Source organism: Ictidomys tridecemlineatus, chromosome 9 (assembly GCF_052094955.1).
Source record: "Ictidomys tridecemlineatus isolate mIctTri1 chromosome 9, mIctTri1.hap1, whole genome shotgun sequence".
NCBI classification, from domain to species: Eukaryota; Metazoa; Chordata; class Mammalia; order Rodentia; family Sciuridae; genus Ictidomys; species Ictidomys tridecemlineatus.
In genome coordinates, this window is record NC_135485.1 from 61,023,658 (window position 1) to 61,036,227 (window position 12,570).

At 38.9% G+C, this 12,570-nt stretch overlaps 1 protein-coding gene across 1 annotated transcript in view; it reads right to left on the minus strand.

Moving 5' to 3' along the window:
- The window catches only part of Antxr2 (ANTXR cell adhesion molecule 2), a 131,808-nt gene extending 124,369 nt beyond the window's left edge, over positions 1 to 7,439 (minus strand). Inside the window, exons 1-3 of the mRNA XM_078021457.1 lie at positions 6,523 to 7,439; positions 5,769 to 5,840; positions 3,620 to 3,691 (exon numbers count right to left, since the gene is read on the minus strand). Coding sequence (XP_077877583.1) covers positions 3,620 to 3,691; positions 5,769 to 5,840; positions 6,523 to 6,674 — 296 coding nt within the window. The 5' untranslated portion in view covers positions 6,675 to 7,439. The remainder of the gene's footprint in view (positions 1 to 3,619; positions 3,692 to 5,768; positions 5,841 to 6,522) is intronic.
- Positions 7,440 to 12,570: the final 5,131 nt, after the last annotated feature.

Below are 12,570 nucleotides of genomic sequence, written 5' to 3' on the forward strand. Positions count from 1 at the left end.
AGTTTCCTCATTTATAAAATGGAGACAATAACATTATCTATTGCATGGAATTGACAGGATTAACTGAGGCTATGCATACAAAGCACTTTACACACTGCCTGGCACACAAAAATTGTCTAACAAATGTTTTAACCTAAATCACTATTACCACATTAAGATAATACTGAACAGAACTAAACATAATTCACTGTCTGTATTTATGCCACATCATGACGAATTCTTTAAAAATCCATCCTGATTCCATATTCTCTAATATCGAAAAGCTGGATACCTCCATATTTAATCAATCTTTTCTCTTACCTGAGCCTATAATGCAACCCCAGACTATTTATGTATATGGTCATGTCCCTACTCACCACTCTAGATCATTCATCTTTATGTTATCCCCAGATCCTGTATATAAGGTAGGCAGGCAAATAGATAGGTAGGTGGAAGGTTGAACTAACAAACACATGGAAGACAAAAACCAGGGGGTAAGAGAAAAGGTAGGACTAATTCAAATTGAAATATTTAAAAGAATTTTTTAAAATAATGATCATATAAGTATGTAATGAAATATCTTGCCATGTTTATTATTTATTTGTACACTTATTTATTGAACACCATCCTGAAGCCATAACAGAAGACATGGCCCTACAAAAGCACTTACTGTCCTCCAAACTTGCCTCACCTCTCCTGAAAACCTTTAGCAACACTCTGAGAAACATGAAAGAGGTACTTCTCATATTTACCAAGGTACTGAAGAATTATGGGTAACTGAACCAAAATTATGAAACCATTGTACTTTTCTTAATCTTTGCTTTCTGAATTATGTACTTAGACCTATTTGTGAGCATGCTTCAAGACAGCAGAAAAGTTTACATGTAGGATTCCAACTTCTAGGTTTACAAACAAAGGTCCCCAAGAGTTGTGGAAACATTTCCTCAACCATAAAATATGTAAATTGTTTCCTCATACTTAAAATTGTTCAATGGAAGAAAAGTGACCCCATACCCAAATATAGAGGACCATAGAAATTTGAAAAATTGCTGATTCAACTGATAAAATTAGTAAAAGAACAATTTATACGAAAACAAAATCCTTTATTGGAAATTGTTCTATGATATACAATATGCATCATCTTATTTTGATCTTCACAACAACACTCTAAGAAAATATGACAGATTTTATGTCTCTATTTTATAGACAGAAAAACAGACACACTAAGTAGATGATTTGTCTCAAGTCTCCAAATCATTAAGTGGCAAAGCTAGAGTGATTACCAAGGGTTTCTCAGTATATCTTCTGTCATCCCAAACTATTTCAATACACCACAAATAGTGAAATTCATGAAAACAAAAAGCATTTTTACTTGGGAAAAAAAGGAGTCAGCTATATATAAAATAAATTGCAAGTCATATCATTAGAATTACTTATGGAATAATATCAATCTCTTTAAGTAGGACAATATTCCCTTTTTTCATGAATAGTATAATTTATTTAAAAATTAGGAGAGGAATTTCTGGTTATTCTGCAACATTACAGATGATTTCAAAATATTATTCAATATTTACCCTCTTACAGTTTGTCTTGTCTCTCTCTCGAGAGAGAAGTGATATATGATGGTTATGCTCTTTCTTATTCCTCATTTCCTTATCCCTACACACTCAAATTTCTACTCATCAAAAATATACATATATCTGAAATGAAACATGTAACAATATTCCCTTTATATAAGCATAATTCTTCTGTGATCATTAAAATACTGCATACTCCCTAGCTCTAGATAATAATAATAAATTTTTTATCTCTTGAATACTTATGTTCTAGACTCTGTCCTACATTCTCCACACTATCAATTCAATTCTTGCAAAAAACTTTATGAAGTAGGCATTATCATCATCATCATTGTCATTATCATTATATAGGTGGAAAAATGGAAGCAGAAAGAGGTTAAGCAACATATTCTTGACTTTGACTAGAAAATTGGAGAACAAATTTAAACTGCAACATTAAAGTACAACAATAACATGGCCTCTTGAAAGAGAAACCTCTTCTCGCACCCATTTCATCCTTTCCTCTACTGGATTCAACCACCCATAAAGAAAGAATCTCCAACTAAAAGATTTCAACCCCTTCCATGTTTGTCTAAGGAATACCAATCTGGGCAACCAATGACTACACTTCATCTCCAAAGTGCTGGAGGACCCTTATGCAAAGTGCCTAGAGAAGCTGGCACAATGTATGTAGCTGTCAATTACTCAGTCTTCTATGTGTCTGGCATTATGCTAAGTGCTTTTCTATATATATGCATGACATAAATGTTAAAACTGTTCTTTTTTTCCCTTGATATGCTAGATCCAAACCTGTTTCTTTGGAAATTAAGTTGGGCAATGGAGAAAATTTCTTTTTACAAAGTCAAGAACTGTTATATCACTGGGCATAGAAAACTGTTGTACAGAGGTTGTAAGGAATGACTATTACCCTAATTCCTGATGAGAACCACATGCACACAAGAAAGTAAAAAAGCAAAAAAAAAATTGATTGGAAGACTGAAGTGGTCTTACCACCTAGATTTCCTCTCAAGAAAAAGGAAAGTTAATGAACAAAGTTAGAAGCTTATATATAAATGTTTCCAAATCAATTCAGTGAATTATAAAGAAATTCTCTCCTTGAGCCCTTTCAAATGTTATACTTTCTTGACCTTTTCATAGAAATAGATGGTCAAGAAGCAAATGACAATCGATTGTTTAAATTAAATTTTACAAGGTAAAAAAAAACTGTGTTCACATATACCATTTCAGAAATCCATATATCATGCAAAAGAAAATATATTAGTTTCCCTTGTTAAAACTACCAGATTGGAGAAATCTGATCTCAAAATAATGCTGATTCATTTGTTCATTAAATAAGAATTCATTGGGCAAAATCTTATATACTTTGAGCTAGACAAAGTAAAAATAAAAATGAATAAAACCTCCTTCTAGCTATGGTGCTTACAGTCTACTAAGCAAAACTGATCTCCTTGAAAGCAGCCTTTCTTTAAATATGTCAATGACTTCTTCCAGCCTGCCATGATAAGATCAAGTGACAGAAATGCATGACATTGGCCTGAGAAAAGCCACATCTCTTAAAAGCACTAAGGAGATTTTGTGTGTGTGGTATGTGTTCCTTCATAAAGTTGAATATATTCAGTATCAGTGGACCTCAAAGGAGAGAAAATCTGGGATTTCTACTGAATCTACTAAATTATCCAAATAGATTCCATATCTTTCTCCTTTCCAATCATCTTTCAAATCCTTGTTGATTAATACATTACATCCAAACCAAAAAAAAAAAATGTAGAGCTACTCACAGTAATAGAGAGGGGGAAAGGTAGAAAATTATGAATCTACAACTAAGGCAAGGTTCTGGGCTTCCTTGTACATTCCACAGCCAACATAAAAGATATAGATTTTCAGATTATCTGCTCTTTTCCATTGCTCATACCTCCTTTCCCTTCTATTAGCATAGAGAACTGAATTGTCTGCACATTTGCTTGATTCCACTGAGAGACCTGAATTACTACTTGGAAATATCAATCATGCCTTTAAGATTCATCTCTACTAAAAAGCCTGCTGTGAAATGATAATGCACTAACCTGTCTCCAGTTAATGGCAAAATGATGGTTGCTTGAGAAGAAAACACAATGAAAGATAATCTCATTTCAGGGCTGCAAAATAAGAAAAGAGGCATTTAAAACATTTTAAAAGAAATATTGATATAATACAGATGTATAGCTAAGTCCCATTGAAAATTGGTCTCACTGATGGTCCAGACTTCTTTTAAATGGAACTTCCTAAGTAGCTACACTGAGTCTGCTTAACATTATTGCATAAGTCATTTTGTATTTAGTCAATGCTTGTTGATGTCCCAATGCCCCTCCAGGGCTCATAGGGGTTTGCATTTAGAAAGAGATTAACTGGAAAGATAAATTTGGGGCTGATGTAAAATCTTTCATAGAAAAGCTTCTTCCCTTAGTGTTTGACTTCATCTCCTTGAAGGAGACCAGACCCTTCAGAGTGATTATCCTTAACATAAATAGGGCTAGAAAGCAGCCAGTTTGACCTAATGACCACAATTATGATAAGGGTCCACATACAATTCATCCCAAAGTGAGAATATTTAAAGAGTGTCTTGGAAATTGTAATAAAACGAAAAACTAACACATCACTTTTTCATGAAGTATTTTGACATCTCAAATATTATATTTCCAATCAGCAGTAATTGTTCCAATCAGCTACATCTTTCAGGTCATAGGCAGCTATCTTAAAGAATGGTTCTTGTTTCTAGTATTCAGTGTATTAGAAACTGTTAATAAGATCTGAAACTATTATTAAGATCTGAAACTGAAGACATGAAACTAAGCTCTACAAACTGAAGATCAGAATTGTCTCAAAGGCTCATACATACTTTAAACATCACTCTCTTCAGTAGTCATCTGGTATTCACTTCCTACAATAAGCAAATAAGCTTCCACCAGAGAACTGTATGTTATAGAATTCCAATTTGCAAACCAGATTAAATGAATATGAGCCTCACTTTCTTCAACTGTTGCATTGAAATAATTCATTGCTTTTGATCAAAACTATGTGATGCTCTCTGCACACCATAGGATTTAATCAGAAAATTTATAAACAACTGTCTGTTTTCTTTTGACATGTAAGGACATAGGAGGGTCTTGTTTCTTTTTCTTCCCTAGGCAATTTTACCTCAGACCTTGTCCAGAAATGAGAGTGCTATACTTGGCTTCTTAAGCAGGGGACTGATGATTGAACATGGACAGGCATACATTTTTATAGGGATAACTTTTCTGCTGCCAATAACTGAAAGCAAGGATTGCTTAGGCCTCTACAGATTGTTTGAAGTTACTTGCAACATGACTTTCAAAATGTTTTGATCATCCAAGCCTGTTTTACAGAAAACATTTGGGCTAACAAGACTGAAAGAAGCAATATTTAATGATACAGTTCCTATTCATGTCCTTTCCATTATCTTGATAAACTTGCATTTGCTCATTGCATTTCTTTTCCTTAAAAAAAAAAAAAGAGAGAGAGAGGGGGAAAAAAGCCTACTATTTCAGGGTTATTTTTAAATAAGAGAAGCCACTAATTCCTGGTTACCTCTAAATAAGAGAGTAAGCTGGATTTCATAGCAGTAATGCTTTTTATAGGAAAAGAAACCAGTCTTTCCTAGTGAAGCTTATTGCATATATAGAACAGTTAAATTTTAAACCAGCCACACACCCACACATTGTGTAAACACAAGTCATTTCTTTAAACACACACACAAGTGCTTTTTCTGGTAGTGGGTTATTAACACATGTTCACTTGAAGTCAACACTTTTTTTTTCTCTTAAATGAGGACCTCTACAATAGTAAGAATTGTGTGAAATGGAAAATATATTATGGATACTATTAGCATAAAATTAATTTTTTAATGTGATAAATTATGAGAAAGCATAACTGAAATTCAAAACAGATGAAAATTCAAAAAGGAAAAGACATTTGGAATAGTATTTGAAGATGCTTCCCCAGAGTCTGAGCCAAGTTTTGGGGATCCAGATAAAATAAGCCCTCAAGGATTGAACAGCTGTCCTAATAACATGTGTGCAATAACCTCCTTGAGGCACTTAAAAAATCAACATTTCAGAAAAAGGTTTTTTCCTGCAAAAGGTTTTGTAAAGGAGAAATTCTACATTTTGATCTACTTCCTCTCAATTTCCAAGAAAAGTAAAGTGGGAAAAATACCTCACAAATCTCTCAGTAAGTTGATGGACAAAATTATAAATTTCAATCCAGTTATTTGCCACACTCCCAGACCTGAAAAAAAAGAAATTAAACTGATCAGAAAAACAAAACTAAAATACAAACATTTATTTAGTACTACCAAGACCAACCCTGGCTGCCCTCCTTTTCAAGCAAAGTGAGGATACCCTCCCCCAGTAACTTTGGTGCTACCAGAGCCAAGGACATCAGCCAATCTGGGGGACTCTCCCACTACTAATTGTTTGGAGCAGGACTCAGCTTTTCACAATAAACACAAAAGGCTTTTTCCGCACAAAATGCAAACCATATTGGGCATGTTAAGGCTTTTCCTTGCTCCAATGAAAGCAATGTGATCAGGATAAAACTAAGGAAACTTCAGACAGCCTGTGTGTGCTGGGTGGGTTAGGATCAAGGGACAGAGAGTCCCTGGGACAAGAATGCCACCCCAGGTGGTCGCACTCACATTTCCCAAGAGGCCCCCAAACTAGCCAGCAGTGAATATACTCCACCTCCCCAGAGGGCCCAGGAGCCTTGGGTTCCCATCACCACCACTCCATCCCTCTCCAGCCTACATAGATCCAAAAGCGCTTGCCGTGGAAAGGAGATAGCAACAGGGCACCCATCCGCGGGTTTCCAACACCCCTCCCCAGGGCGCACATGCTCATCTCCACCTCCCTAGCTGTCTCTGATCCAGTGCCGCCCTCACCAGGAGACCCTGGCCTCCCTCCGCACTCACTTGTCCAAGACGAAGTAGAGATCAAAGGCTCTTCTGCAAGAGGGCTGCTCCTGCGCGTGCAGCAGCCCCCCAGGACCGCTGAGCACCACAATCCACAGCCCTGGGAACAGCCAGCTCCCGGAGCTGCGGGCCGCAGACCGTCGGGTCATCATCCTGTGGCCGGGGGGCCTTAGACTCCCTCCTGCCCTTAGCCCCCTTGGCTCGGCAGGGTAGATAAGCAACGGAGGCTGGAGTCACCAAGGACTAGCTCTGGGATGGGAGCGCTGCGAGCAGCTGGGGCGCTGGCGCCCGGGTCAGCTGGACCCACCAACTGATAGAGGGAGGGAGAGAGGGAGAGAGGGAGGTCCTGAGAGGACAAAGGGAGTCTCCGCTGCAGCCACAGCTGCCGCCGGAACTCTTGACGAATCCCAGTGGAAGCGCGATCCAGTCCTCCCCCTCCCGATTCCGGAGAGTTCCTGCAGACAATAAAGGCCCACAGCGACAGCTCGCAAGAGAAGTTCCTCCCCGGCCCCTGACTGAGCCTCTAGCGCCGGTCTCGGACCCGAACAGAGAGTCCCATCCGCCCGGAAGGCTGAAGTCTGGCCGCTACGGCGAGCTGCGGGACAGGCGCCCCACAATCGCAGCGACCGCCAAACAAACTTGGAGTGGAGACCCTCCTCTTTGGGTTTCCTTCCTCCCGCGGCCCAACTCCCCTCCGCGCTGCAAAACTTTCTTCCCTGTGCTCGGTTTGGATCGGTCACAGCTGGGCCAGGCCGTCCCCTTAAGCTGAGGAGGCGGAGCGTGCCCTGGAGCCAGCGGCTTGACAGAAGCCCCGCCAAGACCCAGAGCGCGCTGGGGCCAGCTCCGGGCTAATGTGTCAGTGTGCGCCGGAGGCGGGCGGGGCCGGGTCTGAAGCCCGCAGGGCTACGCGCTCACACTTGTGGGTTCGTGCCGAGCTGGAGATGACTAAGGCTTGCCAGATTTTGAAAGGGGGAGAGGAGTTGAGAAAAACAAATGTCCTCAAGAAATTAAACATGCCCACAGATCCTGCAGGCCTGGCCTATTTCCCCCAGCTGTGCTGGAACAGCCCTCTGAGAGGTCGGAAGACCTAAGGCCAGCAATTCCCTGGGAGGTGGTGACCTGCTCAGACCACACTCAGCCCCTCCCCACCCTCACACACGCACTTCTACCTACCATGCTTGTGTTTGAGAAAGCAAACTTCCTCTTCCTTTTTTTTTTTTTTTTTAATTTTATAGCAGCATCTCACCTAGCCAAGAAAGGGTGGGAAGGGGAGAGGAGAAGGAGGGAGCGACTTCTTTAGGAATAAAAAGTTATACCTCAAAATACTTTGACCTGTCATTCACCCCAAGCTCCAGATTTGAGAATTTCATCTTGGAAATGATAATTGATTAAGGAGATGGACATGTGTAACCTGATTTTAAGCATTACACGATGCATACGTATATGGAAACATCGACATTATTATGGACCATTTTTATGTTTTATAGATCACTTAAAAATAAATTTAACTAATTATAAATTAATTTGATCTTAGTGCAAGCTAGTTTTCCCTACACAGACTCCTGCAGAAATTTGAAGTCTGTGTGCAATTTCTCTTCTTATTCATTCTGCACCTCCCTTGGTTAAGACTAATTTCAGAACTTGCAGCTCCATAGCCATGATTGACAGTAATATGAGGTGCTACCTCATAGTTTTTATTTTAAAAGTCAATGCTTTATGATAAAAAGTTCACATCCTACTTACACACTGCCTTTTAGTAATTCTTCTGTTTGTTGCTATGTGTTTTTAACTTTACATTATCTTGATATGCAATCAGGTCTTTCATCTCTGTGAGGATAGAAACCAGTCATTTAACAAATATATTTTAGTACCTGCTATGTGCTGGTGGCTGTTCTAGAAGTGACAGTGCACAGGGCAAGAGGAAAAGATCACTCATTCGTGAAGCTACAGCGTGGTCTCCATTTTCAATTGCAGTAGTAATCTAAACAGAATCCAAGATATTATATACCTTTAGCAAGTCACGCCATATCAATATATGACTGAATAAAATCTGTGAAAAAGATGTCTGCCAAAAATTGTGACAGCAGGTTTCAAGTTAAACAGTGAAGAAATACAAGATGTGAGACCAACCATGTACTCTATCCTCATGATGAAGTATTTTAAACACATATTTATTGGCTTCCTTTTTCCTTGGCTTCTTGATTCATTGCCACCTTGTCTTCTGGACTCCACAAATTGGTCTAAGAATCTATCTTCTAGGCCTAAACTAAAGCTAAATACCTTGATTTTAAAATTTTTTCTTCAAACTCTCAGAGTTTCTTAGAATTTTCTGTTCTTGGTCCACCAAGTTCTTTCCTGATGACACATCCAGCTGAGGTGGTGGCTGACATATAAAGTATATTACCTTTTTTTTTTTTTTTTTGTCTGAGTAATGCATTCAGCCCAGTTCTAGAGCTTTTTGCATTTCACTCACTTGTTCATGTAAGATCTGTAGCAAAGGAGGACATGTCCTCACCTAGCACAGACCAAGGATTAACCAAATTACTTCCATCTAATCAATGTTTGTGGGAAGGCCCTTATTTACTAGGGCAACTAGATGTCCAGATTTGTTGCAGGCTGTGGGGTGTCTGAGGACAGGGGACTTTTAGTACTAAAACAGGGACAATTCCCGGGATAGTCCCTGGCAAATAAGACTGCTGCTCAGGCTTTTTGCAAGCAATAGTGAGTAAAGATAAAAGCCAGATCAGCCTCAGGGGTTTCTCCAAGCCTTGAAGGAGTGACACAGCAGCAGCACTTCCCCTTCTCTTCCTTGTGTGAGCAGAGGAAAGGACATGGGGCCCTGTGTTAGCCAGAGACTAGCCAAACAAGGTTTCAAAATGACTTTTGTACCATGATAGGCATCTTGGGACCCTGTTTAACCTTAAATTTTAAGTCAAAAATGGGAAAAGAAACACAAATTTTTAAGGATGGGGGAGAGAGAAAGAGAATGAAACTTTAGACTGTATTGTTTAGATAAATAAAACAAAAATATTTTTGTATCAAATTGTATGGGTGTCTGCTAAAGTATTTTGCTTCACAATCCATTCATGCCTTCGATCTTTGAAAATTATTCTTGGTATCAAATCACACTTTTAAGTCAATGTTAGAGTATATCACTTTATTACCAAAAAAAAAAAAAAAAATCCTAAAAACCCCAAGACATTTTAAACTCAGGTGAATGCAGCTAGAATAGCAAGAAACTGACACTTGATGATTACTAGTTGTAAACTATCATTGTTAAATTCTTCTACTTGAAGAGCTCCTGTGGACTTGTATTCAATTTTATATAATTATTTATTAACTGATTTTTTATTTAACAGATGTTTATTTATACATACTATGTATCTGGTAATATTCTTAGCACAAATGTTAGACTCTCTCAAGAAGTATACATTTCCAATCTATCATTAATTTATTTCTATTGTCTCCAACCCAATAAACAAAAAAAAATTGAAAATAAACAACAACAATAAAGAAATTTAAAATGTATCCTTGGGTTTTAAAAAATCATAATCTATATCATTTCAAGTATGATTGTATGGCCTCCATGATGATAGACATGAGTCTTCTAGAAGTCAAGAGCTACACTGGAAGTGATTCACAGTCACATCATATGGGAAGTGACTCATTACATGATATCTACAGTGATTCAGAGGAAGAAAACAAATCTTTACTACCTATAGGAGACAAAGCTTATTTCAACTTTTATCAGGTATAGTTATTAAAGTACTAAATTTCCCCTATGTCTGAACTAGTTTCTGAGAGTGAATAAAATGCCTTTGGAAAATGCAATTCCTTCTAAATTAACAACTCTATGTATAACAACAAGGAATGTTAACCAAGCTCAGAGAGAATGATTACCAACACATGCCCCAATTTGTTTTAAATCCAGTTTATCAGACCAAACTTGAGACTGAGAGTGCACGTAGGAGGTGTATTGGGCCGTACCCTCAGAAGCAAAACCTATGAAGGATGAGGGGTACAGGAATGGTCAGGGGGAAGGTAGAACCATGATATAATTGCATATTAGACTTCAGCCAACCTCAAGGTGAGGACACCTGAAGCTAGGATGTTCTCTCATAGTTGTCCTAAATTGAGTGAGGCAAGGGGATTGGGATTTTGTGTCCTCTCATTGACAAGTCATTAAATGTGGGTTGTATCTTTATGAGGAACATAAGCAGCTTCCTTTGACTTAAGGGCAATTTTGAAGAGGGACTTAGCTGTGAGCACTCAGTGGAAAAGTCCTGGGGTGGGGAAATTAGTATGTCCTGAAGGAAGAATCTAAGTGATGCAACTATAGCATCTACAAAATTACAACATCCAGAGCACCACAAAATCCAAGGTACCTGGAAGTTAGCTTGATGAAAGTCCTCTCTCACATATAAGGTCAGGCCTTCACAAGACAGCTCAAGCTTGGCTTGGCATTCTGAAATGATAAAGTTATGCAGTGGTATCCCTTCTCTCATGCCTTCTATTGTAGTCCTGATTCAAGTCATTTTGTCTTTTCAATGCAATTAGTTTAATAGTGTTTTGTCTCCCCATATCTCCTACATACTTCAATGTGAATTTTTTGAACTGCAAACTGATCACATGTTCACACACCTAGTTATTGCCAAAGCAATATCATTTCCTAACAATTTAAGGACCTCAACAATAGCACCATAACTCTATATCCTCACCTTTAACAAGTCTAGTCCTCTCAAGTACTCTACGATCCAGAAACCATGATAATCACTGTTCCCCTCAAATGAACAATTTACACCTTTGAATCTTACCTCATTTTGTAATCCAATTTCCCTAACACTATGTTCCAGGTATCAAGTGTTACCTCCTCTTTTTCTTCCTTTCAATTCCCTTACTGAACAATTCAGGTCAAAAGCCACTAGGCAGGGCCAACCAAATGGCTATCAGGGTAGAGAGAATCTATATTTACGCAGAGCAGGGTATCAGAGGACGAGCACAGTGAAGAAACTGTCCCCATGGTGTAGGGAGAGGTAACCTGGGATGGGATATTGGAACCTGAGAAGGGTGAGGAAGATGTCCGCATGGCAAGGTGGTGGGCCAAAATGAAGAGTCAAAAAACAAACCAGCTGAGAAGGTTACCTTGCAAGGGGGTACTAGGGAGACACTGAAGTTTGTGAACCTAAGCAAGATGAGGAGTGCTTCCATGGGGGGAAAGCTCATTGTGGAGTGCTTGGAGCCCAAGCATAGACTCATGCAAACTTGAAGACAGCAACTTACCTCAACGTCAGAGCATGAGGGAAGAAAGCAGAGTGAGGGCAACAAAATGAAGTGTATAAGAGCCTAGGCATTTGAAGAGGAATTCTGGACAAGGGACACAGCCCAGAGTAGGGTATCTGAACTAGAAGAGAGTCAGGAAAGCTTCAGAACAAGGTCATGAAAGTGAGGGACACCAGCATAGGAGATCAAGATTATTTATGAAACCTTACCTAACTGCTTCAGTTTCTCCTTTATATCTCAACAGATCTTATTCTTCTCATAGGTCCTCAGTGCAGCCTGACATGACTTGATTCATAACTCATTTTTCAAATTCTCGTCATTTTATTGCTTATCAGTGAAGGGAGGTTGGGTACCAGAAAAAAAGAAATCAGAAACTGTGGATACCAAGAATGAATTCATTCACTACTCACACATTTCCATTCGAACACATCTCTCTACCTACCAGAAAAAGCTGAAAAAAAACGACATTTCCCAGACTCCTGTACAGGCAAGTTTTCTCATGGCTCAGGGTCCACCCATATACACTTACATGAGACTTTGACTCAGAACTGGGTTACAAAAAAAAAAAAAAAAAAAAAGAACTGGGTCACAAGACGTTTTAGTTAGCTTTCTTGTCATTGTGACCAAAAGACCTGACAAGAACAACTTTAGAGAAGAAAAAGTTTATTTGGGGCCTATAGTTTCAGAGGTCTCAGTCCACAGATGGCTGAATTTGTTGCTCTGGCTCTTAGGTGAGGCAGAACAACATGGTGGAAGGGTGGCAAAGAA